At 45.1% G+C, this 27,147-nt stretch overlaps 1 protein-coding gene across 4 annotated transcripts in view; it reads right to left on the minus strand.

Annotated features, from left to right (window-relative positions):
- Cdca7l (cell division cycle associated 7 like) overlaps positions 1–26,092 on the minus strand; it is a 39,555-nt gene extending 13,463 nt beyond the window's left edge. For all 4 annotated transcript variants that reach the window (XM_038336395.1, XM_038336398.1, XM_038336396.1 and 1 more), the window contains exons 1-2: positions 25,965–26,092; positions 3,869–4,003 (exon numbers count right to left, since the gene is read on the minus strand). In XM_038336395.1, coding sequence (XP_038192323.1) covers positions 3,869–4,003; positions 25,965–25,988 — 159 coding nt within the window. In that variant the 5' untranslated portion in view covers positions 25,989–26,092. The remainder of the gene's footprint in view (positions 1–3,868; positions 4,004–25,964) is intronic.
- Between the last annotated feature and the right edge of the window lie 1,055 nt (positions 26,093–27,147).

Raw genomic sequence — 27,147 nt, forward strand, 5'->3', positions numbered from 1 at the left:
TGGTCACTCCTGCCCAGACGGGGATAATTGGTGGAATTCAATCTTCTGGCCCAGCCACCAAAACCAGGCTGTTGGCCTTCACAGAAACTTGTGGAAAGTGGATACCAACTTGCCACCTTTCCTCCTTGTAGCTATCTGGATACTCTCCAGTGGGTAAACTTATATCCCCTTCTAATACAGTGGTGGGTTTCTCCACAGGAGGGTGCCAAGGCCCTTACACTGCTCACCCATGGCTAGAAATTGGACTTGCTCCATCTCCGATGACACAAGCATGGGGGACTAATGGAAATCGCTACCCCCCCCCTCACCCTGGGCTCCTCTCTTGCAAGACTGAGCAAAGGCATTTTCTAATAGTGATTTTTATTTTCTTTGGAAACACTACAAAGAGGGAAGGAAGTCTAGTTCTCCTAAGTGTCTGAAAGAAAAAGAGGAAGAATGGCAGACTCAAAGGGAGACCACCATGTGGCTTCCTGCAAGGTTCAAACACGGCACCAGGACTATGGTCCCTGTCCCGAAACGCAACAAGGCAGTGAGTGACCCCTCCTAACACCACGTTTGCGTGGCACTTCTTATTTCATTGCTGCCTTTCTCTGGCTTTAATTATGCACTTCTTCATACTCAGATATCTTTGGGGGAAAAAAGATAAGGTAGAAATACATAATAGCGGGAAAACTTACAGGTAGTGGAGAAAGAAATGCCTACAGCTAGTACTCTGAGCTTAAGAAAGTCTCCTATAAATTATGGTTAATTGAAATGGGTTTGCTAAATTACTTCCTTTGTTGTAGCTGCAGCTACAAAAAAGAGAAAGAAAAGAAGTAGTTCCTTTGCAGAGAAACTCAAATTGAGTTTAAGGGAGGGAGCCGAGAATTAGCTACACACACTGTGCGCAGGCTGACGCCCTTTCTCTCAGCTGGATAAAATGAATCACAAGGGTGAGGGTCAGTGTAAGGCTAGAGAGATGCCACAGTGGTTAGGAGTGCTCAGTGTTTTCTCAGAGGATGCAGGTTCAGTTCCTAGCGGCTTCGGACCACCTCTAGCTCCAAGGTAACGGTTCACACACCTCTTGCAAGAGGCACATAAATACACATTCAAATAAACACTCCTACACAAAAAATAAAAACCAACCCAAAGAAAGAAACCAGTGCAGCTGTCGCCTGCTAAGAAGACCCGCCAAGCACCCAAGTGCAGGACACATCTGGAGAACCCTGGGGGCTTTTCCCATGCACTGATCTCAAAGCACAAACTCAACAGATGCCCCAAATCCCATACAGAGCATGCAAGTGAATAAGCCAAGCCTCAGAGCAGTAAGCTCCAACCTTCCAACCTTCCTGGCAATTTCTACCCTAGAGAAGGTCATCGATCAGTCCTGACTGGATTAAAATGGCTTTGCTACAAGCTTACTGTCTTCTACCTAGCTGTTCAAAGCTAATCTACACCACACAGCCTTACTGCATGGTTGGGTAAAGGCTCACACAGCTCTTTGCTTTCTGAAAGTTGCTCATTAAGCTGCCAAGGCAAGACTAAGGAACCAGTGTCTACTATGATTAACACTATAAGCAAGAGGAAATAGCACAGTCAACTGTCATTCTGAAGCTCATGTGACATGAATAAGGACTCGTCTGTGGACCAACTGTACCCAGTCAACACCCATGGGTGCCTATTGTGTATGGTGATACAGAGTACCGTACACTTGAAACCAGATCAAAGGGACAGCCTAACTAAAGGTCAGGGCCAGGGAAGCTAAAGGCACTGTGCAAGTATGGTTTCTTATCTGAGGAGTCAGACAGGCTCACAAGTCCTCAGACAGAGGCAGACATAAACATTCTATCACAGAGGGAAAGGAATCGCCCTCCAGTAGGGAGGACCTGCGGACAGGAGGAAAGGCAGCCAGCATCTGTGCTGTGCACAAGAGGTAAGAGAAAGTGCCAGAGGAGGAGCTGCCTGGACAGTGGTGACCTGGACTTGGAATGGGACCTTCGCTAAGTCTTCCGTGTCCCTGAGCTCAGTTCTATCTGTACTCCACCAGCCCCTGGAGTCTGGAGGAAATGCGGTATCTGTATAAAATGCGAGTGTCACACTCACAGCCAATAAAGGTCACTAGAGTGGAATCAGCCCTGGGGACTGTGGACATAATTGTCATAGCAGCAAAAACAGCAGATGTCTCAGATGTTCACGTGCCTTGCACTCCTCACTGACCTGTGACATGATGTCTTAGGTACCATGCTCCTTCTCCACCTATGTACAGGGAGCCTAGGGTTCTGAATAAACTAACCTGAGCTCAGTCCTAAGAAGAGAAGGAGGTTTCACTTAAGGGTGGAGTGTTAGGGCAGCTACAGAGAGTAGAGAAATGAAGGAATGTAAAGGACAGGGAAGTTTCACCAACTCCTGGGCACTGGGAAACAAGCTGGGGAGGAACTGTGCTAAGTTTTCAGTTGCCCCTGGGACAGGAGGGAGAAGCCAGGCTGCACATCAAGACTGTCCTCATGAGGAAGTTCAAGACCCACCAACTATTTCAGAGAAAACAAGGGCCCTTGATGGCCTTCACCAGGAGAAAGAAACTGTAGCTAATCCAAGAAAAACTACCCCAAAGGTGCGAGACCTGGCCAGACAACAACATCTTTGTACCGGGATTAAGAAATCAGTGTAGTGGTAGCAAGATAACTAGCCTTGGTGTGATTTGTGATTCCTTGAATTCTGCAAAGAAAAATAAGATCAAACAGAAATGCACGGTGTGGCCTGCATCAAAAGACAAAGCCTCATGTAAACAGAGAAAGGTACACCAAAAGAGGGTAAAGCAAGTTAGGGAGGTGGTGGCGCACGCCTTTAATTCCAGCACTCAGGAAGTAGAATCAGGCAGGATCTCTATGAGTTCAAGGCCAGCCTAGTTTACCTACAGAGTTCCCGGTCAGCCAGGAATATCGGGGTGGGAAGGAGGGTGGGGACCACAAAGGCCGACATTGGTACTGAGGAAAGCATAAAGTATAAGGGTTCTGTTGTGATTCATCTGCTACCGTGGTGTAAATCTCTAGAGAGGATTAATAAATGTAAAAACTTGAAAAAAAAAAGCACACGGTACCAGTTGCAATTGATTTGCTTTGATGAGATTACAGAGTACCAAACTCTGGGGACAAATATCTTATCAAACTTCTCATTTTGGGACATAAAAAGAAGACAGGGGGGAAAAAAAGGTCTACCAGGAGGCTGGAAAGGGGAAGGAAGTGGCTAATGGGTCAAAAGGCTGAGAGAAAGGAGAGTCAAAAGTCAAACATGGACCAGAGAGGCCCGAGAGCCCGCCAGGCGGGACTGGCCTACGTGAAGCAGTGAGGCAGCCTGTTAGTGGAGGTCATGGTGAAGAGACAATGAAGATTCTTGAGCGTCACATGACCTTGGGAGAGTATGTCATGGAAGCTGAATAATCCAACTGGTCATGTCATGTAGGTGCATATAAAGCTCCAGGAATCTAGCTCTCAGAACTGTTAAATAACTCTGCCCAGGCTCCCGAAACAGGGTATCGGAGCCTTGTGCGAACCAGGACGTGGTACCTGTCTCGCAGCTCACTGCTGTGGGAGCATGATAGCCCTCCCCTGCCAGCTGTGTCGGGAATGAACACACACTTGCCACAGCGGACAGCTGGAGGAACAAGAAAAGTGGATTCACTCATGTGGCATCCCTTCATTGACAAAACTGTTCATGGCCTCTCTTTAAAGCAACAAGCATGCAGAGGCCTCTCACCTGCTTCTGGAACATGAAGATAAAATTCTGAAACATGGTGCCCAGCAGCTCAGCACATTGCCTGCTTATGGCTGCACTGAGGGGAAGGAGTGCCCAAACCCCGCCGCAGGCTTCTGTTGAGAAGAAAGAGTCCTACCTGTTTCTCCAGCTGCAAAGAGGCCAAACCATCGCAGCTCTCTGACAGGTGCTCCATGGGAACGTCATCCTGGAAACCCACAAAGTCTTCATCGTCACTGGGAGTGTTAAAGATGTCAGCTACTTCTTTGGGGATCTGTTTTGGATTCAGAATAGAAAGATGAAATGGAGACTGCTGGGATCACTTAGGACGGAGCCAGTGTCGTAGCATCCTTTATCACAGCTGCTTGCAAGAATCCAGGAGCCCTGAGCAAAGTACTTCAGCTGAGGCCCCCTGGTGGATAAAAAAGATACATAACCAAGCCTGTTCCAGTTCTAGATCTATGTGCACCTTACCTTCTGGATATCGCAAGTCATCCTAAGACAGAAGCTACTTAGCCCTGAGAAGCCAATGGGCTCCTAGTAACTCATCCTTAAGTGGTTCCATTAGAAGATTCCAGGCAGGAAGCTTGACTCAGTTATCACCCAGTGCTCCCAAGGTTTGGTTAGCCCGTGCTGGATCACAGATGAACATTGACATGCCCAAACAGGGGCTTCCCCTTTTCCATACTTGAGATCAGTCAGAGAGCAGCCATAGAATTAACCGCACACCATTAGAGATTCGTGTCTGGTCTATCTAACAAGTATACATACGTCTGCTGAGATACATATGTGCACCGTTTCATCCCACCTTATTAAAAACAGCAAGACTGGCTCTGACAGACTCGTCATCGGATATTATCTGTCTGCGCATTTGTTCTTGCTGTTAATTCTTACTGCAGTTTGACTGTCTCCATCCTCAGAAAGTCCTTTCAAACAGCTAACCTAATCTGTGCTCCCACGCTGCTTAAAGAAAGGGACAGAGAAAGTGATATGATTGGACATAACGAAAATAAAAAAAACGAAGCCAGAGTCAGGAAGATAAGTATTTATGTTTTCTTTCACTTGTGGTCCCTAAATATTTTATAAATTAGAGCCGTATATACATATATGACACGAGAAGAGAAGTCAAACAAACAGTCAAACACAGCCTCTCTGGCGGCTGAGCTACCAGAACACAGCCTCTCTGGCGGCTGAGCTACCAGAACACATGCTCCAAAGAAACGCAGGCAATACATGCGGAAGTCCACATAACAGCCACAGAGTGCGAGCCCTACAGCAGCACTCGGAGAGGCGTGATCTGTCAATTTTAGCCTCTCCCCCTTTTGACCTCTTACCAACGTTTATTTTAATAAATGATTACCAGAGGAACACACCATATATGTATTTGAAAGTCATTGCAGGGAGCTGAGAAGCTTCAAGGCAGGAATGAACCCATGCCTGGGCAGAGAAGCCATGTCTGCCTCATGTCCCCTGCTTCCAGAGTTCTCACCTGTTCTGTCTATGCCATCAGGGGCTTTACTGACTGGAAATGAAAGAACACGGTAACCGCACCACACACAGCAGACGTGGGCAGGGCTTGCCCTGACTGCCGAATTCTAACTAGGATTGAAGGAAGCTGCAAAGCTTGACCTTTTATCTAAGCACAAATGTTCTACATGAGTCTCTGGGGTTGACAGGCCCTAGAGTTTAACATAAATCAGCAATAAACAGGTCAATAGGGGCAGGATTGGTTCTCTGAGAGCACAGGCGAGGTAGCCTCTGTGAGCCCCCTACGTCCCCACTGGAAGTACGTGCTGCACTTTCCTAGGAAAGCTGTAGTCATTTGCCAAGGGCAATATTTTCATTATTGGGCAGTATTTTTGTTGATGTTATTTTCCCTCTCCGGTCCTTGCATTTCCTCTCTTTCTGCTGCATTCCAGTACGACTCTCAGGCCCCGCCATGTGTGCCTGTGTGTGTGCGTGCGTGTCGAAGCGAGACCGAGTGCCTTCCCCAACCTCTGTCTACCTTACTTTTTTAAGACAGGGTCTCTCATGTAACCTGAAAACCAGTGATCCTGCTGACCTAGCTGGCCAATGAGCTTAGGCATCCTCCTGTCTCCACCTCTAAACTGGGATTACAGGTATGAGCCACGTGCAGCAAACACTCCCAATGTGCCATCCCTGCAGCGTAGTCTGCCCTCTAAAGGCTTTCAAGTTTTCATGTTTATTCCCAGCTTCCACAAGCACACCAAGCTCAGGTCCTCCTGTGGCAAGGGAGACACTGTGCCAAAGGAGCCTTCTATCCCTAGCCCCACGTTCTCTTTCTTTTACAGTATTTATATTTTTATTTCTCACCTTAGTCTTTCCTAACTTTTGGCAACAAATTTCTCATTATCAGGAACTTTTTAGGTTATTTTTTCTAATCTCTTGATTTTCTTTTTTCCTTCACAATACTCTCCACTTCTGTTTGTTTACTCTTTCTCTCAGTGAGCCTCTGCCCTATGCTACATTTCCATGCCCCCTCTATGTATTTCCTTCCTTTACTACTTTCACTTTTCCCTACATAATTTAAACTTCATACCACTCTCCATCGGTTCTGACTGCTTTGGATGGGACACACTGGCGACAGTGAACGTATTATAAGCAGAAGTCCCTCTTTCTGATTATTGCTGCTACAATAGCCTGTTGTCTCCTGGGTGGTGCTGGGATGGGGACTTCACAAGGAGACTGCTCACTCTAAAGATCCCCAGACAAAATTAGATGAGAAATCCACACCAATCCATTCACAAAGCACAACATACAAACAAACAAGCAACACAAACAACAAAGGAACATTATGTATCCAAAAAGTTGTGACTCCTCAACCAGTGAATAGTCCTGTGGTGTCAAAGTACCAACGACGAGCTCAAAAGTTCCCAACAAAGTGGCGCTAACCTCAAAGACAATCTACACGAGCAGGCGAATGATGTAAACCAGTCCAGGCCCTGGGAAGGCCAACTGGAAACACGGGGGAATCAGCACTGGGGGCAAGAAAGCCAGTAGTGTGCACTAAAAAGGGCAGTTTCATGAGAAAGGGCGGAGACATCTTGGAAAAACAGAAAATCACAGCAATTAAAGAGTCAACGAATCAAATACGACACAGATAGAAAGCGAAAGCAAAGGTTCAACCAAGCAGCAGAAAGAATACCTGGGATGGAGAACGAAGTAAAAGTACACTCAGGTATCAACTGCAGAAAGTTAATAAACAAGTGTGATCACAACATGAAACAACTCTAGGATACAATCAAGGGTGAGACATAAGACTCCATGGGCAAGGCTGAGACTCTGTAGAGTGCTTGTCTAGTACATGGAAGGCCCTAAGTTCAACTACCCACCCTCCACACATGGGGGGGATCCATCCACAGGGGAGGAAAGACGTAAAGGCATAGAAAATGGTTGATGAAATTAATAACATCAAAATTTCTAAATCCAGGTAAAGGGAAACCCTAACATTTAGAAATTCAATTGAATGATAAGCCTAAAAATAAACCTTTCTATACATACCATACTCAGTACCTAAAACAACAACAACAAAGTAAACAGCCAACATTAGAAGTTACAGGGAATGGGGCCATCAACTCACCAGTAAGGGCAGAAGTAACATCAGCAGCCCCCAAAATCAGGCGAGCAGGGGACACTTCAAGCCATGAAAGCAAGTGACTGCCAACAGAAAGAACCACACCTACCATCTAAGTGATTTTTTTTTTCCATGACAGGGTTTCTGATGTGGGAGTCTCCTCTGTATGCTGTGATTACCACTAATGAATAAAGAAACAGCCTTGGTCTATTGATAGGGCAGAACTTAGGTAGGCGGGGAAGACAGAAGTGAATGCTGGAAGGAAGAAGGCTGAGTCAGACATGCCAAATCTTTGCCAGTTGGCCATGACCTTGTGGCGATATACAGATTAATAGAAATGGGTTAAATTAATATGAGTTAGCCAATAAGAAGTTCTACTAATGGGCCAAGCAGTGATTTTAATTAATACAGTTTCGGTTCTGGGTGGCCAGGATGAACAAGTGACCTTCCTCCTATAGGTTTCGCTACAGCTTTGGAGCCTATCCTGGAACTCACTCTGTAGACCAGGCTGGCCTCAAACGCACAGAGCTCTACCTGTTTCTGCCTCTCGAGTAGGGATTAGAGGTGTGCGCCACCACTGTCTGGCCCTAAGTAATCTTTTAATGAAACAAAGATACATCAGGGCAAGCACAAATTGACAGTTCATGACCAAGCTAACACTGTATTAAATGCTTAGAGTACTATCAAACCCAGAAGACATTATCAATCATGAGAACACAGAAAAGAATAAATTTCACGAGATGAAAAAGGACAGCTCAAAGAGACATTATACCAAATTTTGTATACATAGTAAACCAAGGAGCCTCAAATTCTAACTGGAGGGTGGGGGTTGGAGGAAAGAGCAAATCATAATCCAACCAAGGAGAAAAACAGCTGACAACATTATGGGAATTAGCAAACCTCTCTCAATAAAATCTAAAACAGTCTTAACTCACAACTGAAAAAGCAACGTACTGGCTGAGCAAATTAAAAAATACGTTCCAAATATCTCCAAGAAACACAAATCATTGGAAACAAACAACAAAAGAAAATAAACAAAACACAATCTGAGAGTCAAATGACTTCTATATTAAATGGAAGAAAGCTAAAAATGATCTAGCTTAACTATTGCTTTCTCTGATAAAGGAGACTTCAAACCACAATCAGAGAACACAAAGGAAGCACCACGCGTTAACAATGGCCACACAATTCATCAGGATGTAACAACAGTAGATATGCAGATGAAGCACACATTGGGCTGTGAATGTTCAACACATGAATGGACATAAAAGGCCAGAGGCTCTAGTGACACAATACAGATGACTCCCACCCCCTCTCATCTAGTGATGACAGGTCATCCAAACAGATGCTTCAGCTTCGGAGGGCAAACGGGTTAACAGACACCTGGAATATCCCATCCAACAGACACAGAATACTCACTGCACACACAAAACCATCCCTAAAACAGAGCACATTCGAGGCCACAAAGTCAATCTCAACAAACACAAATGTCTGAATTATATCCTGTGCAGACTAAAATAATGTTATGTAGACTCAAATATGTATATGACATCTAGTCACAAAGTGGGCTCTTTGAAAAAAGAGATTTTTAAATAGGATTGGTGAACTCTGTGTTAAACTAACAATAACAAAGATCCAAATCAATAAGATCAAAGACAAAAAGGGGGAAAATTACAATAGAGTTCAATGAAATTCAGGGGATCTTTAGAAAATATCTTTAAAAGTTATAGTCTAAAAAACTAGATAATGTAGAATTCTAATAAATAAATCCGTAGCTACACATGACCAGCCATTAGGAGGATAAAACCATTTAAACCCACACCACACAACAAAAATGAAATAGAGCAGTAAATGCCCAAGAGAAGCCCTAGATCTGACTGACTTGTTAGAGATGGATCAACACCCATGCTCACCTTTCCCACAACAGGAGGCGAAGGAATATGACCAGACTCACTCTATGAAGCCAGCTGTAACTTGATAAGGACATACAACAAACAGATCAATACACTTATTGAACATAGACTCAATTCTCAATAAAACTCATGCAAACCAAATTCAAGAATAAGGGAACAGCAAGATGGGCGCTCATACGGCACAGGTGAGCTTACTATTCTTTTACTAAATGGACACGGTATCAAACTAAATATGCATCTCTGCCACTACAGATTATTAGTGTAACAGACACTCACAACTGTCAAAGTGTAGACAGTAAGTGTCTAAGGCAGTGGGTCACGACTCCTTTGGGAATCACAGATCAGATATCCTGCTATCAGATATTTATATTACGATTCATAGTAGCAGCAAAATTACAATTACGGAGTAGGACTGAAGGGTCGTAGCACTAGGGAGGTGGAGAAGCACTGGTCTAAGGTGTGCTCGGCCATAAACAGAATGTCTATATCTGTATTAGTCCCTTCTCAGCTGCTGTGATAAGATACCAAGACCAAGCTTGACTTAAGAACAAAAATATTCAGTTAGACTTATGGAAGAGTCCAAAATGGCAGGAAAGGCATGGCAGCAGGTAACCTGAGCAGAAGCTAAGCGATCACAGTGACAACCAAAGCACGAGGCAGAGAGACAGAACAGGAAGAGAGGTGAGGCTAACAACTAGAATCTGTAAGAACTCCAAAAAGCCAAATTATCTAATCCATAAATGGGCTAATGAACCGGATAGTTCTCAAAAGAGCAAATACAGAGAGCTGGGGATCTGAAGACCTACCTGTTAACATCCTTAGACAAGAAAGAAATGTGACTGAGTGGTGGTGGCGTATGCCTTTATTCCCAGAACTTGGGAGGCAGAGGCAGGTGGATAGATCTCTGTGAGTTCAAGGCCAGCCTGGTCTACAAGAGCTACTTCCAGGACAGGCTCCAAAGCTGCAGAGAAACCCTGTCTGAAAACCACCCACCTCCAAAAAAAAGGAAAGGGAAGGAAATGGAAGGGAGAAGAAGGAAAGAAAGGTAAACTAAAACAGCTTTAAAATTCTGTCTTACCTCAGTCAGAAAGGCATCAAGAAAGCAAAAGGGCCACACATGCTGGAGAGGGTGTGGTCAAGAGGACTAACCCTTACTCACTGCTGGTGGGAATGCAATCTGCACAGCTACCATGGGAATCGCCATGGCGGTGCCTCAAAATCATGGAAATGGAGATAGCCCCTGGGTTTATACTCAAACCTCGCAGTCGGTGGACAACACTATCACAGAGTGACTTACTGCTAGGCTGTCTGTAATAGACAGGACAGGGACCTAGTGGGGAAGCTGGCCAACAGATGAGAAATGCTGCACTTGGCAGACATGAAGGAGACTGGCACAACTGTGGGGAAATGCAGAGAACTGGGAATGACAGAACAGCAAACACGTTTTCTGTGGAATCTACATGCAAGTTCATATCTAGATACACAGGACATGAACTATGAGATGAAAGGAAGAAGTCCAACTGGAGGAGAAATGAGAGAGGAGAGGAAGGGGCCCAGCAAAAGGAAGTGAGTGTGGGGGTGAGGCGATGAGTGTGGGGATGGGGATGGGGATGGGGTGCTGAGTGTGGGGATAGCAGATGGTGGGGGAAATGTATATATGAATACATGCATGAGAACGTCACAATGAAACCCATTTCTTTGTTGCTAACCAAATATTTAAAATTTATCTTTTTCAATAGCTCGTCAAATGAACCAAACTGGCAGTCCTACATAACACAGAATATTAAGCAGCCTTAAGAAGCAGAGAAATTCTGTTGAGTCCCATGCTCGGTTAAGTAAGCGGGTTGCAGAAAGAACAACCAATGCTCGAGTGGTTGCACCATGGGTGCCCGCACAGAGCTCTGGAGACTGACCATGCCCCGCGGAAACAACAAGGAGCTACTTGATGCTGGGGCAGTTATGAGGGGAAAGTTATGTCTATTTTACCACTACTAAACAATGAGGAAAGACAAGTTTAAACAGGGAGGTTCTTCCTTAAGAGTGCAGTCTTCTCGAACTGGCCAGGCCCACTGTGGCCCAGCACCTCAGATGCACTGGGTTGAGAACCCAACTTCCTCCTTGAAGGCAGGCTCAGATACATTTGTACATGAGCCAGGGGGTTCAGCTTCAGGGCTGCATAGCCACCCTCAACCCCAGTACTCGGATTCCAACCCACAGCAGTGACCTGAGGGTTCAGGGCAGAGTTCAGCTTTGCTGTATCCTACCTAAGGAGTACTGATAAAAACCTGCTAAGTTTCTGCTTCTCACCAACTGCCCGTTCCCAGCACCCCAAAAGAGAGAAAAACTTTAGAGCAGTGGTTCTCAACCTGGGGGTCAAACAAGCCCATCAGAAAACACAGATCTTCCATTACAATCTGTAACAGTAGCAAAATTACAGTTAGGAAGTAGTAACAAAAATACCTTTATGATTGGGGTTGGCATAACATTAGGAGCGGTGTTAAAGGGCTGAAGCGTTAGGAAGATTGGGAACCACTACTCTATAGGGTCCCATACCACCCTGGCTCCCGTCAACCCAAGTCTTAATTGAAATTCCATTTACAAAAAGAAACTAATGAGCTACCAAACATGCCTCAAAGTGCCAGCTGGCCTCCAGTTAGGTGTTTACTATTGAAAATAAATCAACGTGAGGCATCATTAAACTTTTACATCATACAATTAAAGTATAACTTTAGGGCTTAGTTATTCTATCTCTCACAGATACTTAATTTACCCTTCCTATATTAAACTATGACCACCTAGCCATGGGGATCATATTCATCATCTACTACTTTTTTCCTTCTTAATATGGTGAGGACGGGGGTCTCATGTATCTCAGGCTGGTCTTTAACTTCAGATTCTCCTGTCTCTGCCTCTCCAACGCTGGGATTACAGGCATGTCCCAGCAGGATCTGTGTGGTATAGAGGAGTAAACCCAGAGAGCTCTGTGTAGGCCGAGGAAGGAGCCTGCCAGCTAAGCGGCATCCCCGGCATACCCTTATTAAGGGAAAATAACAAGATCCTTCTTTAAAGGCAACTAATTAAGAGCTGATGCTGATAGAGCCTCAGAAAATGTCCTGTACTCCAGGAATGAGTGAGCATTTCACCTAGAAACAGGCTCCACCTTAATACTGACTAACACAACCCACCATCCTGTAAGGGGAAGTCCTGCACATATGAAGAAACCCTGCGTGGAGAAGGCACTGTTTCAGCTGCCCCTCAACACCTTTCTTTCTGTCCTTCTGCTCTTGTTGGGTCTCACTGTATAAACCCATCTAGCCTGTAGCTGGACCAGGTGGGCCTAACACTCAGACTATGCCTCTCTCTGCCTCTAGAGTGCTGGGGTCAAAGGTGCAGGTCACCGTGCCCAGCTCAAACACACTATTTATTTATTTATTTATTTATTTATTTATTTATTTATTTATTTATTTAGTATGCAATATTCTGTCTGTGTGTATGCCTGCAGGCCAGAAGAGGGCACCAGACCCCATTACAGATGGTTGTGAGCCACCATGTGGTTGCTGGGAATTGAACTCAGGACCTTTGGAAGAGCAGGCAGCGCTCTTAACCACTGAGCCATCTCTCCAGCCTCCCCCCCGCTTTTTTCACAGTAATTCTTTTAAATCTTAGACAAATAAATTAGTGATGTATAAGCAGCACAGCTCACGCTGTTTCCGAGAACTGGCTCAGACACAGATCACAGAGCTCAGTGTAAACCCAGATATGCTCACTGGTAAGCACTGCAAAGTCCCAGCGGCTCAGGCTGGGAACAGCCAGGACAACAAAGGCCCTGTCCCTGCAAAGACAAGAGAATATAGAAAAAGGGAAAGAGATTGAAAAGTTCCTAAATTTCTCAAACTTCCAGAAGAAAATAAGTTAGGTAAAGTTATTCAAGCAAAATCAGAAGCACAATGAAGACTATGTATTTATCTTGTGTGTTTGCATGAGTGTGTATGTGTGTGTGCGTGCACAAGCATATTTGTATACATGTGAGGGTATGCATGCAGGTGGAGGCCAGAGGTCAACCCCAGCAGCCTCCTTCAACACCCTCCATCTTATCTGAGGTAAGAGTCTCTCATTAAAACTGGTTCGCCTATTCAGCTAGACTGCCCGCCCAGCGAGCTGCAGGGAGCCTGCAGCCCTTGCCTCCACAGCACTAAGACTCCAGGTCCTCTTTGCCATCTGAACCATCTCCCAGCTCATATTTTAATAATTCATGAAATACAACAAAACCTGTGCTCTTCAAACGGGGGGTTATGTGGGTGTGGTGTGTGCCTATAAGTCCAGTACTCAACCGCCTTGAACAGGGAGATCACAAAGAGTTCAGGACCAGCTGTGGCTACTCAGCAAACTCCAGGCCAATCTTGATGACCTTGTGGATTTTGCTTCAAGAAAACACAGGGAAAAGGCAGATAAGATAATGAAATGAAAAGCCAAGCCATGGGCTGGGAGACACATGTGCATGTCACAGACCTGCTAAAGATCTACACCCAGAATAAAGACCCCTCAGAACTCAGCATCAAGAAGACATCCCAAAGGAAACACAGGCAGATCTGAGCAGAACATCCACCAAAGGCACAGATGGCAGGCGAGCACAGGACCGGTGGCTAATGTGTTCTCAAAGGACTCAGGAACTCAAAGTACAGTGAGATCAACGCTACAGAGAAGACCATCGTGCTTCATCAGAAAGGCTTCAACACAACAACAAACAAAGAAGAGCTGACAGGAAAAGTGAGCAGCCAGCACCCACAAGCTGCAGGATGATGCGCAAAGCAATGGACAGTTTAACGGTGAATACCCATTTACCATCAACACAACAATCCTACACATACTCACACAACTTGTTTATACTTCAAAACCAATACACAATGCAAATCAACAAGAAATAAACAAAAGTTGGTATCTATCTAGACGAAAGAACACATCTCAACAATAATAAAAAAAGGATAAATCCAACACGCACCCAGATAAACCTCAAGTGCACTATGCCGAGTGAAGCGGGCTGCATCCTGCATGACTCCCCTGAAAGAATCTGGAAAAGGAAAAACCCGAGACAGTAGACATCAGCAACTGCCTAGGGACAGACGCGAGGGCTTCAAATAGACAACAGGATTTCAGAGACTTATACACCTGTAGTGCCTGCCAAAACCCACAGAACCACACACTAAAATCGCGAACTGTTTTGAACCAAACCCTAATTAATAAGGAAAAGCATATTGTACAGGCTAATTTTGTGTGTCGACTTGACAGAAGCTAGAGTCATCAGAGGAAGGAGCCTCACTTGAGGAAATGTCTTAATTAAGGCATTTTCTCAACAGGGGACGGCCCAGCCCATGGTGGGTGGTGCCATCCCTGGGTTGCTGGTCCTGGTTCTATAAGAAGGGCTGAGCAAGCCAGGGGAAGCAAGCCAGGAAGCAGCTTCCCCCCATGGCCTCTGCATCAGCTCCTGCCTCTGGGATTCTGCCCTATTGAGTTCCTGTCCTGATTTCCTTCAGTGATGAAAGGCAATGGTGAAGTGTAAGATAAACCCTTTCTTCCCCAACTTGTCTCCTGGTCATGATATTTTGTCACAGCAACAAAAACCCTAATTAAGATGCACATATACATACATACATACATGCATGTACACATGCATACACGTGCACGTGTGCGCACACACACACACATACACACACACACACACGAGTACAGGTGAACAACACAGATCACCCAGAAATGGATCCTCATACAAAACAGAAAAAAGGTCCTGCCAACGAACAGTGCAAAGCTGGCTGCAGAGGGAAAGTGGCTGGCACTCTCAATCAGATGCAAGGTTCAGCAGTAATCCACCAAGAGGACATCATCACTGTGATTCACATATAACTTCTTTCTTAAAGAGCTAGTTCCAGGACAGGCTCTAAAAAAGCTACAGAGAAACCCTGTCTCGAAAAACCAAAAAAAAAAAAAAAATTAAAAACAAAAGTTGCACCAAAGATCTGCCACAAAAAGAATAAATTATCACTGACACCTGTGGGATGTTTTGGTTGCACTCTGACACAGCCGAGACTGACAATAAAGTTTACTTTGACTCAGAGGGCGCAGCTAGCAACTAGCTGACCAAAATTAGTCACTGAAGTTTTGGAATACCAAGGACATACAGAGAGATACAGGAAGTAGTAGGGTGGGCTTACAAGGATTTTCCCACCTTTTTTGGATTGAGGGGAGGGGGTCACTGGTCACTTCCTCACGGCTTCTCTGATCATTCAGAGCCTTACCCTATGTGACTCCTGGGTTTTTATTGATAAAGAATAATTAGGTAAACACTTCCAACACTCTTGCATAAGGAGTCACAGATGCAACAGGAGGCCAAAGTATGAGATCAATGACTAGGCAACCCTGAAGATGCTAAAAATGCTGTGTCCTTGAATCTTCCAGAGTCCTGGTAACTAAAGAGAAGGGAATGAAAACAGGGTCTCACCCAGGAACACTTGCTTCCATTCTGAAGACCTGCTCAGTACCGGAAATATGTGACAAGACAGACACCACTATTCAGAATGTGCAACAAATGGGCTCCACTTCCCTAAAACTGTGGATCATACATGCCCAAAACACACAAAGGAACGGGAAGAGTGACTCGACTCATTCAAGAAAATAAATGGGCTGATGTAAATGGAGACTGCTCATTCATTTCCCAGCCGCCCAGACCCGAAATAATCATACAGAAACTATATTATGACATTGTTTGGTCAACAACTCAGGCGTATTTCTAGCTAGCTTTTATATCTTAAATTAACCATTTCTATTATTCTGTATTGCCACAAGGCAGTGGCCTACCAGTAAGGTTCTGTCCCGGTCTGTCTCCTTTGGAAGCTACATGGTGCCTCCCTACATGACTCCACCTACTCTCCTTATATATCTCTGTTTGGATTTCCCACTTGGCTTTATTCTGCTATGCCACTGGCTAAAACAGCTTTATTCATTATCCAATAAAAGCAACATATATACAGAAGGACATCCCACATCACCTCCCCCTTTCTGTTTAATTAAAAAGGTTTAACTTTAACATAACAAAACAGGTATCAAGCAAGAATTACAGTTACAATATTTGTGAGTCTAAAGTTTCATATCTAATTTCTTTTATCATAACTAAGGAAAACTATAACTATCTGTCTTCAACTCTTCAAAGACCCCCCTCCCCCTGGGAAGGATATATTATTATCTAAGCAAACAGGAAGAACATTGTAAGCAACTTCCAAAACTCTAGCACTGGTAGAGACATCTCACTACCTGGACAGTCACCCAAAGTTCTTTTGTAACACTGGGGCATCCATCTTCAGCCCCTACAGGCCCATAGTATCTGGCAGACTTTTCCATGGAGCAGGAAATTTGAAGATCTGTCTGCCTTGTACTGGCAAAGTTCGTCAGTTGCTTTCTTCTGTGTCCTACAAAATGTCTGGCAGTTCTTTCATGAAGCAGGAACCCTGAAGAACTGCCTCAACTTCTTTAGGCAAGTTCAGCAGTCATTTTTCTGTGAGTCCTGCATGTCCAGTTTACATAGCAAGCCATCAAGCAGTTCAGACGAGCAGTTTCTTGCCCAAATGGCCAGCCTTGTCACATTGAAGGCAAATTCCATAACGAATTTCTTCTGATGTAAATGCTGCTGCCAGAAGCAGACATCTTAAAACCTTTTAAATGCCAGATTTTGTAACTCTTTGAAGTGTTAAAGATTATCTATCTAACTGAAATATATCTCTACATATCTAGGAAAACCTAACTAACGTAATTAAGTTTGATTATTTCAGATGACTAGTAATCTGTATGTCTTAACTATACATTTTTAAATGAGCTGCACAAACACCTTAAACAAGAGAAAAACAAATAGAGAAACTCTTTTTTATTAACTACAGAATGAGAAAGCTTATGAATCCATAAAAAAGATGTCATTTATAAAATTAATAACAAAGGCTAGAAAATGGAAATGCACTAGGCAGCTTTCAATAATGTTAAATTACTATCAAAATATTATAATATAGGATGCTATCTTTGGTCGTCACGACCACAGAAAACATCTATGGAAAGCACTAAAGAAGGCTGAGCCAGGTGGTGGTGGCGCACGCCTTTAATCTCAGCACTCGGGAAGCAGAGGTAGGCGGATCTCTGTGAGTTTGAGGCCAGCATGGTCTACAGAGCGAGTTCCAGGACAGTCAGAGCCACACAGAGATACCCTGTCTCAAAACAAAAACAAAAACAGAGAAAGAAAAAATAAAGAAATGAGCAAAAAAGAAAGGCAGTAATGAAGGCGAGAGGGACAAAGGCTTTAAGGCACCAAGAACGCTGATGCACACCTGCAGCCTCAGCATGTGTGTTACATGGTGGAAACCCCATCTCAAGAAGAAAGGGTCACGCATGGTCTGTGGCGTGTCTACAATCTTAGTTACTCCAGAGCTAAAGAGGAAGACCAAGGGTGCCTGGGCTACAGAGCGAAGTCTGAGGTCAGCACAAACTCCTGACCAGACCGTTTCTCAGAAAGAACGCTCAGGACACAGTTCAGTGGCAGAAGACTTGGCTATTACGCTTTAGGGCCTGGGCTTAAGTGCCAGTCCTGCAAAATGTGTTTATTTATTTTATTTGGTGAATTGATAAAACTAAATGTTAATTTGCTTATTATAGGAGACTGATATCAGATCTGAAAACATAATCCTGTTGAAAGTAAAAACCAGAAAAGGTTATTAAATGCAAGGGAGAGGGAGTGGCTACAAACAGACAGCACACACACACAACACCCAGAGACAGTGTGAACAAGAAAAGAACAGTGTAGCAGTAACACATGCAGACATCAATACCTCACTTTCAGCAAGGATGGAATAGTAAACAGCCCAGAAGAAAACAGGCTTCAACAATAAACCAGCCAGAAGACACAGAGAACACAACTCAACAAAGCATGTATTTTTCTCAAATATATACACAAAGCTACCCACTCTTCAGACCAGACCATGTGCTAGACTATACAATAAATGTGACAGGTTTTAAATAACTAACATCATAAAACTATCTTTTTCAACAAGTAGAATTACAGTGGGAATCAGGGACCATGGGAAAGCTGGCAAGTTCACAGGTAAACAGGCGGCAAGTTCACAGGTAAACAGACAGCAAGTTCACAGATTAACAGACAGACAGCAAGCTCACAGGTAAACAGACAGACAGCAAGCTCACAGGTAAACAGACAGACAGCAAGCTTTCTTCCAAGCAGCCAAAAGGCCAAGAAGAAATCACAAGAAACGAGAAGAGACAAGCAGAGCATCCTATCTCAAAAAATCCAGAACCTAAAATGTTCCAAAATCCAAACCTTATTGAGTGAATGCCCCATGATGCCACAAATAGAAAATCACATAGTATCAAAATATGCTAGGTTTTGTTGTTGTTGTTGTTGTTGTTGTGTGTGTGTGTGTGTGTGTGTGTGTGTGTGTTTTGTTTGGGTTTTGGTTTTTCAAGCCAGGGTTTCACTGTGTAGTCCTGGCTGTCTTGGAACTTGCTCTGTCGATCAGGCTGGCCTCAAACTCACAGAAATCCACCTGCCTCTGCACCACCACCACTCTGTTAACATTGCAGCTTTATGAACAAATACATCACATTGAGCCCACATGCAGAAGAGTCTGTTTTGTATTCTGACTCGAGTTCCATGACAAAATATCCTATTATGTATAAGGAAATACTCAACCTGGGTCTTGAATCAAACACACCCACATCTGTGCACTACAGCAAACACTGTGCGGTCTGGGACAGGCAAAGCTGTAAATGTGCAAACTAAAAGAAAGATCATTAACTTCATACATTAAGGAAGCAGAAAAACACAGAGAAGTAGACCCAAAGCCAACAGAAGGAATACTAACGATTACAGCCGTGACAAAACAGGAGATAAAAATCACAACAGAATAAGTGATTAAACAAAGTTGGTTTTTTAAAATATTAACAAAATTAGCAAGCCTTCCAGTTCACTGACTTGAAAACAGGGACCCATCAAGCACTAAAACTAGAAAAGTAGAGACATTATTAAGTTTAGACATTATAAAGGTTTTTAAAAACAAAGAATTTAGGAAACCTACAGCATGCCAAAGGTTGGCTCACATAGATGAACAGGTTTCCGGTAACACACAGCCTACCAAGACTAAGGGACAGAGAGAGAAGATCTGAATAGACCTACAGCTGTAAGGGCTTGAATCAGTGATCAACACTGTCCCCAGAAGTACTGTCAGAAACTGACACTTTCTGTGGTGAACTGTAAAACACATAACAGAGTGATCCACACGAGCCCCCCAACTCTTCCCGAGAAGCTGACGAGGAAAAAACATCCCTTAACTCCCCCTAGGAGACCACGACCTGATACCAAAGCCAGGTATAGACTGGTCAAGGGGACAGAGCAGCACTCTCATGAGGCAAACCCTTCACACAACGCCAGGGAACTGAAACAGCAAAAGTGAGCTGTGACACCACAGTGCAAAACAGCTTAACATGTGGAATTTAAAAACATTATACTGAAGTCGAGGGGAAGAAACCATCACAGCTAATATAAAAAAAGGCAACAGAGAAAACTGAGAAAAACACAACGATAATGGAAGGGAACTGCATCAATGTATTAAACCCATGATTCTACCCACTGGTGAGCAGCAGACTCGTGCGTCCAAAGATCAGGAACAAGCCAGTAAGCACGCCTCCTTTCACCTCTGCAATGCAGGCTTGAAAATTCGAGCAGTCACACAAGGAAAAAAGATAAATAAAGGGCATCAAGGTTGAAAAGGAGTAAAATACATCTGCTAGGACCTAACATGCCTGTGTGCACTGGCCCTGTGCAGCGGCACAGAAGGGTCCACACGAGCGGTCAGCACCCGCAGATATGCAGTAATGTCCCAGGACGTAAAAACGAAGAGCAATTAACATGGCGGCACTTCTGCCACTAACAAGCAACAATCTGACAAAGAAATTACAAAACAATTGCACTTAAAAAGGCATAAAAATGAGCAATAAGGCAGAAGTTTTAACATACACTCCAACTAAAAACACAGTTGAAGACTTGGGAGACACAGGAAATAAAACCCTTCTCTGTTGGTGTACCAGACATGGCACCCTCAAGACAAAGCTACCTGCAGATTTCACACAATCCCATCAAAATCTCCGTGATGTTTCTGTCAAAAGTAGAAAAGTACATTTTTAAAGATAAGCTGGAAGAATCCCCTTCCCAACTCAGCCCACACTGCAAAGCCGGTGGAATCCGGCAGGTGGTGCTGGCATGGGCTGAAACCATGGAGAATGAAGAACCTGAGAAGGAGGCCACCGGGTCAAAGGAGCAACAACGCGATCAGAGGGCCAGTCTCATCGATAAACAGTGCTGAGGGAAGTTCCTTCACAAACGAACTCTTCTTCTGAACCACCTACAAAGGTTACAAAATCTAAGATGAGAGCCACCGCTGTCTGCTGGCTCACAGTGAATCCGACATCACCAGAATGAAAGGCTGTGTCTGCTGTTTGAGCTTCAGGGACTAAGTTTTATATGGTGTGGATCTCTGTGAGTTCAAGGCCAGTCTGGCCTACAGAGCGAGTTCCAGGATAGGATCCAAAGCAACACAGAGAAACCCTGTCTCAAAAAACCAAAACCTGGGGCTGGAGAGATGGCTCAGCAGTTAAGAGCACTGCCTGCTCTTCCAAAGGTCCTAAATTCAATTTTCAGCAACCACATGGTGGCTCACAACCATCTGTAATGAGGTCTGGTGCCCTCTTCTGGCCTGCAGGCATACAAGCAAACAGAATACTGTATAAATAATAAATAAATAAATTTTTTTTTAAAAAAAAAAAAAAGCCAAAACCAAACAACAGCAAAAACGAGAAACCTACTTATGATGAGCAAACTTTCATAATGTTTATTATCTAGATAGCCAACTGCAACATGAAACAGTCTCAGGAAAGCTGTAAGGAAGGTTATTGTTGAAAGCAGCAGCATGCAGGCCAGGCAGCACACTCCCTGGCAGACCCTCACGGCACTGTGGGCCACCTGCAGGTGCACAATGACTTTCAAGTTAGACCAGATCAAAGTAATGGTTAGATCTCTAGGACAATGTGGCACTTTTCTCCAGGCTCAGCTTCAATTCCGAACAGCATCAGTCACTACAGACACAGACACATGGCAGAACTGCCCTCCCTCAGCAGACACAGAACAGTGGGGATGCTTACCCCAGGGAAGCCAGGGGCAAAGGTTCCTACTGACTGAGAATCAGACACATCCCTTTGAGATAGTAAATACATTTAACAATGTTTAAATGAGACCGCCACAAGCCAAAGATTTTTGTCAACAGAAAATACATACACACACATGTAATCAATGGAACACTACAGGCATCCAACATATACATATACACATGTAATCAATGGAACACTACAGACATCCAGCATATACATACACACATGTAATCAGTGGAACACTACAGACATCCAGCAAACACATACACACACACACACAATCAATGGAACACTACAGACATCCAGCATACACACACACACACACACACACACACACACACACACACACACGTAATAAATGGAACACTACGGACATCCTGCATATACATACACACAGATAATCAATGGAACGGACATCCAGCATACACACACACACACACACACACAGACACACACACACACACACACACACACACGTAATCAATGGAACACTGCAGACATCCAGCATTAAACTAAAGGCCTCTGGGCACCTCAGAAATCCAGGACTGATGGACAGTACTGAAGAGAGCATGGTTAAAAGGCCAAACAGACTACTATGGCAGGGAACAATACTAGATGGAACTCTAGAAAATGAGATCCAGACAGTAGGGTGGGCAGAGTTCCACGTCCTCATGTTACTATATTACATATACCATATACAACTTAGTAAAAGTGTTCTCATGTAAAAACTAATATTCCCAAACTGGCTTTTATATAATCTGGTAAGGCTCCCCCTGCTCCCCTCCCCCCCAAAATCAAACACACTAGAGGCTCACACCTGTCAGGCCCTGACAAGCCAGCTGCTCTAGCTGAGGGGTAAAGGGGTCCTGACATTCCTCACAGCCAAGCAGCCAAGTGCACTGCTGTGTTCCCCTATCCTTGACTCCTTTACAGTGTTAGTGACAACACAAAGCAGGCAGACTTCTAGTCTCCCTCAGTTCCTCCTGACTCCAAGCAGGCGACAGACAGCAGTTCTGGAAACAATCCCAGCTAGTGGGCTGCTGTCAGTTACCCTGGAGGAAGCAGTGCACTTAGTCTTATCTGTACAAAGAGATAACACGAGCTGCAGAGAGAATTAACCTCCAACTTTAGGGACCTAGCACCACGTGACTCAGAAAAGGAAGTGACCATTTCCTTTCCTTGGGGGAAGAGAGGGATGGGTCTGGGCTTCTCGGGGCTAAAGCAAGGAGATAGAAAAGATTCAAAGGACCTTATAGTGAAGGAGATGGAGAGAACAGTATTCTATTCTTCGGTCTTCTGATATAACAATGCCTGGGAGACACATGGGACAAATGCTCTGACGACCACGAAGAAAATTAGGTGGGAAGTATCAACTGTTAATCAGTCACAACAGTCTTCACAGTGAGACGCCACGGCTTTACAAGTGTTTCTTGGGGGCTGGAGAGATGGCTCAACGGTTAAGAGCATTGCCTGCTCTTCCAAAGGTCCTGAGTTCAAATCCCAGCAACCACATGGTGGTTCACAACCATCAGTAATGAGGTCTAGTGCCCTCTTCTGGCCCACAGGCATACATGCACACAAAAGTATTTCTGGACACAGAGTGTACATGGAAGATAATCTTTTCTGAGGGCTAACCTCAGCTACATTTACTAAAGATTCCTCTCTCTTCCATCGAGTTCAAAACATTCCCTGGCCACTACTTTTTCATGAAGTAAAAGGGAAATTAAAAACCCTACCAATTCACTCCTCACTAAAGCTAGAAGCCTTTTTACAAACAAATCTAGATGTTGGAGGAAAAAATCCCCGAAGTGTTAAGGAAAAATGATACGACTTTAGTATGCAGGGAATCCAAAGAGCTCACTGACACTTCTCACTCCTGCACTCCAAACACTGATAAATAAGTTCAACTCGCTAGCTCCTGCTTTTGTCATCATCAAATCAAATACCTGCGACCCCCAAGAAGTCAATCTCATATGCACGGACTGTTACAGTGACAAATCCTTCCGAAATCCCAGATGAGCCCTGTGGTCAGTGAGCTTTGGGCATTGCAATTTTAAACCAGAAAACCAGACAGGTACACTTCCTAGCCATGAGGTCAATGCCAGAAGTGTTCTCACTACCCCATCAACAGCATGCTTTATGCACACTCATGAGAACGCTCAGTATCATGGCCTTCTCAAAGGTTCCAACCTGCAACCTGGAGACACAGACTTAAGGGAACAGCGACATTCAGGCTCCAGTGAGCCACACTGTGGAGTTCAGTGCGACAGCACCCTCACCTTGAGTTGCGCATGGGTATCCTGTCACTCCCTTTACAGCCTAAAGACACGGTGGCCATCCAACAAGAATCCCCAACCCCAGGGCAGGGGGATGCAGATAACCGTCCGAGGACAGCAAGTCTAACGCACAGGTGGCAGAGAAGAAGACTTGAAAGTGGTTTGGAATGCATGTAGGGGTCTCCCTGGCTCCGGTTTGTGGGAACACCTTGGGAGTGCTGTGCTTTCCAAAGCATGGAAGTTCTATTTACTTCATTCACGTGTGAGATCAGAGTCACTGCCTGCTGGGCTCTGCTACTGTGGTGTGCAGCCATGGCATCTCAGGCTCTAGGGATTTAACATCTCACTGCCTGAAATGGGCACCGGCCTGCCCACTACAGACACACTCAGCCCATTTCCATGAAAGACTCTAATTAGTTCAAATAAAAATTATGATAAGCTGATAAACAGGAAGAGTTCCAGAAGAAAAAAATCATCATCTTAATTTGTGCTGCCAATTAAAAGGTCTTTACCAAAGGCAAAAAAAAAAAAAATTGATTGTCTTACATACAGGAATTTGCCCGAATTGCTGTTCAATGGGTAGGATCTAATTTGTGGATTACCTCCACATAGTAAGCAGTTTACTATTTCAAAACTACCAAAAATCAGCCTCATTAGTTAACAAATAAAATATTCACTTCCAGCTACACAGTTTTGGACATCCTGAATTTTCAAAGATCACAAATACAAGAATCAAAGCTGCAAAGAACTTTGCAGTAAAATAGCAGGTTTTAGAAAGGACACAATAAATTACATTTTTTGAGGACAAGCTCAAATCTCTTCCCATTGGGCTGGAGCTGGTCTGACTGCCCAGCACACAGAGCCCCATCCCAGCACAGCGTTGAGCCAGTATCCATGCACTGGGAAGAATTCTAGCACCCAGAAGGAGGCGGGAGGGTGGGAGGTCACTCTGGGATCAATGAACTGTCTGGAACACAAAACAATTCTTGCCAAAAGTGTTAAGTCCTGGAGAAGGATAGGTTACCGATATTTTCAAAGGCCATATGTTTTAAAAACAACAGCAGCAGCAGCAAATCTAAGCCTGAGTTTTGCTCAGTACGATTTTCCTGGCTTTTATTAATTCCCTTCCCTGGAGAAACCTGCTAAAATACTCTCTCACAAACGTCCACTTTCAGAAAGGCATTCTGCAGACACCAAGTGAACAAAATGGGCACTGATGGCTGGACAGCTGGCTAGTTTCGTAAATTGCCAGCATTCAGTTAAGTGCCAGGCCTGAGCAGGTCAGGTCCAGCAAAGCCAGGGAGCGCTCCTCCAGGCCCAGGCAGACTACAGAGGCGGATCCTGGCTGGAGGTGCCTTTGGGAGAGGGGACAAGAAAGGCGACTTCATGAGACATCCCGGGACTCAGGCGCAGAGGGATGGCCGATTCCTCCTCTTTACAAAGGTGTTTTTAGATCATTAAAAAAAAAAAAAAAATGCTTTGTTTTCCACTACATAAAAAGGTGTGTGTCCGTTTGGGTTTCTTGTGGTTGCTGCCGTTTTTAGAGACCCTGGAACTGTAAATTAACAGAAATCACAACCCCACTACTTCCTAACCGTTCGGGAGACTTCGTAAAGTTTCAAAACCGAGCTGGGTCCATAATGCATATTGGGTTTGCGCTTTACGTTTGCGGAAGACTTGAAATCTCTAAGTTCTTAACTTGGCCTAAAGATGTTACCATTGGCCCCAAGTGGTAAATTCCTTTAAAACATTTATGAAAGTTCTAGAAAAACACCACAGCAATGCCTTTTAAACTCCATCACCAAGACTGAGGTACTATGAGTCTCAAACTTGTTTTGTTTTGCTCTTAACTGCTTTTTTCCTTAATCTTCCTGATCACTGTGCCAGTTCCGGCAAGGAAGGAGGATTGCATGCTGCCCTCCCGCGCGCCCCTCCCCCAGGTCTGCGAGCTCAGCGCCCAATTGCTCCCAGCCCGCAGCTCCTGGGTAGGCGTCCCCCACCTGAGCGTTGGTGGCAGCCGCCAGGCCTTCAGACTCGGAGTGGCATGGCGGGAGCCATGCACACACCTGCAGTACCTAAGTTCGCAGCACCGTGCACTCCGCGTGGACAGCCCCACGCCAGGAACCTGGGCAGGGCAGGGCAGGGCAGGGCAGGACGGAATGAAAAAAAAGCGGCCAAGGACAGGGACTGGGGGTGGGGAAGCCTCACCTGGGAGCGCGTAGCCTGCTCCATCTTCCCTGCAGGGCTCAGCCTGCGCCCTGCACGCGGCCACCCGGGCTGGCGCTGCCCGGAGCACGCAGCGCGTACGGAGTTTGCCGTGGAGCAGCGCACTGAGTACAGACGGGGGTGGGGGGGGGGGGGACAGCGCCGCGCCGCGCGCTCTGCGCAGCCTCGCACCGCTTCGGGCCACGCGCCCGCAGCGGGCCTCCCCACCTGCGGTCCCTGTCTCGCGGCCGGCGCGGGAGCGCGCGCAGGGTGCGCGCAGCCTGCGTAGCGGGGAGTGTGGGCGTGGCCAGGCTTCCCCCCGTCGCACAGGGCCGCGGTGGAGCCGTCCGCCCCGGTTCGCGCGGGAGACTCGAGCTGGGGCAACACGCGTTTCCGAGCTCCCGGGACCCGGCCCACTAAGCCGTGCAGCGCCAGCCTCTGGGGCCTCAGGGCCTGAGTTCCAGGAGGGTTTGGCGGAGGCTACGGGGCTGGTTTTATTTTGTTGTAAGGAAGGGCGGGGTCTCCGCGCCTTCAAAACATTGACTTCCCAGTTCACAGGAACAACCAACCAAGTTTGTTCACCCTGGGCAGAGGCGTGGGGCGCACAGCACACTGCACGCTAGACCCCATCCTGTTAGCCACAGCTTCCCACTAGTGACTAGCATCTACTCACCGTGGAAACGCTGGGCTAGGCCTGAGGACCCAGAAATGAACAAAAGTCTATTGCCCACTAGGTTGGACTTTATGGGCCAGGAGCCATTACCCACCCACAGGATAATATGAATAACTATACTGATAATTCAAGTGCCGTGATGATAATTATGTCATTTTATCATTTAATTTGACAGATAATTGAAATAATTAGTCTTATTCCTACCACTGATTAATAATGATAAATGTAATAATGAAAGTGCACGTAAGTGTAAACTTAGAACAAGTTAGATGCTGTGAGGTAAAAACTGTGGTAGTCTAGTGGCATAGAATGGGTAGGGGCCATTCTTATTCAAACCACTACATTCCATTCATTGCCCCCCCCCCCGTAGGCTTGTAGCCATATCATAATACAAAAATGTATTTTTTCAACTTCAAAAGTCCTCATAGTTTATCAAAGTCTTGACATAGTTCAAAACTCCAAAGTTGGCAGTCTCTTAAGTGCAAACCCCTGTAAAATCAAAGTCAAAAAGCA

The sequence above is a fragment of the Arvicola amphibius genome, chromosome 7 (genome assembly GCF_903992535.2).
Source record: "Arvicola amphibius chromosome 7, mArvAmp1.2, whole genome shotgun sequence".
In the NCBI taxonomy this organism is placed as follows: domain Eukaryota; kingdom Metazoa; phylum Chordata; class Mammalia; order Rodentia; family Cricetidae; genus Arvicola; species Arvicola amphibius.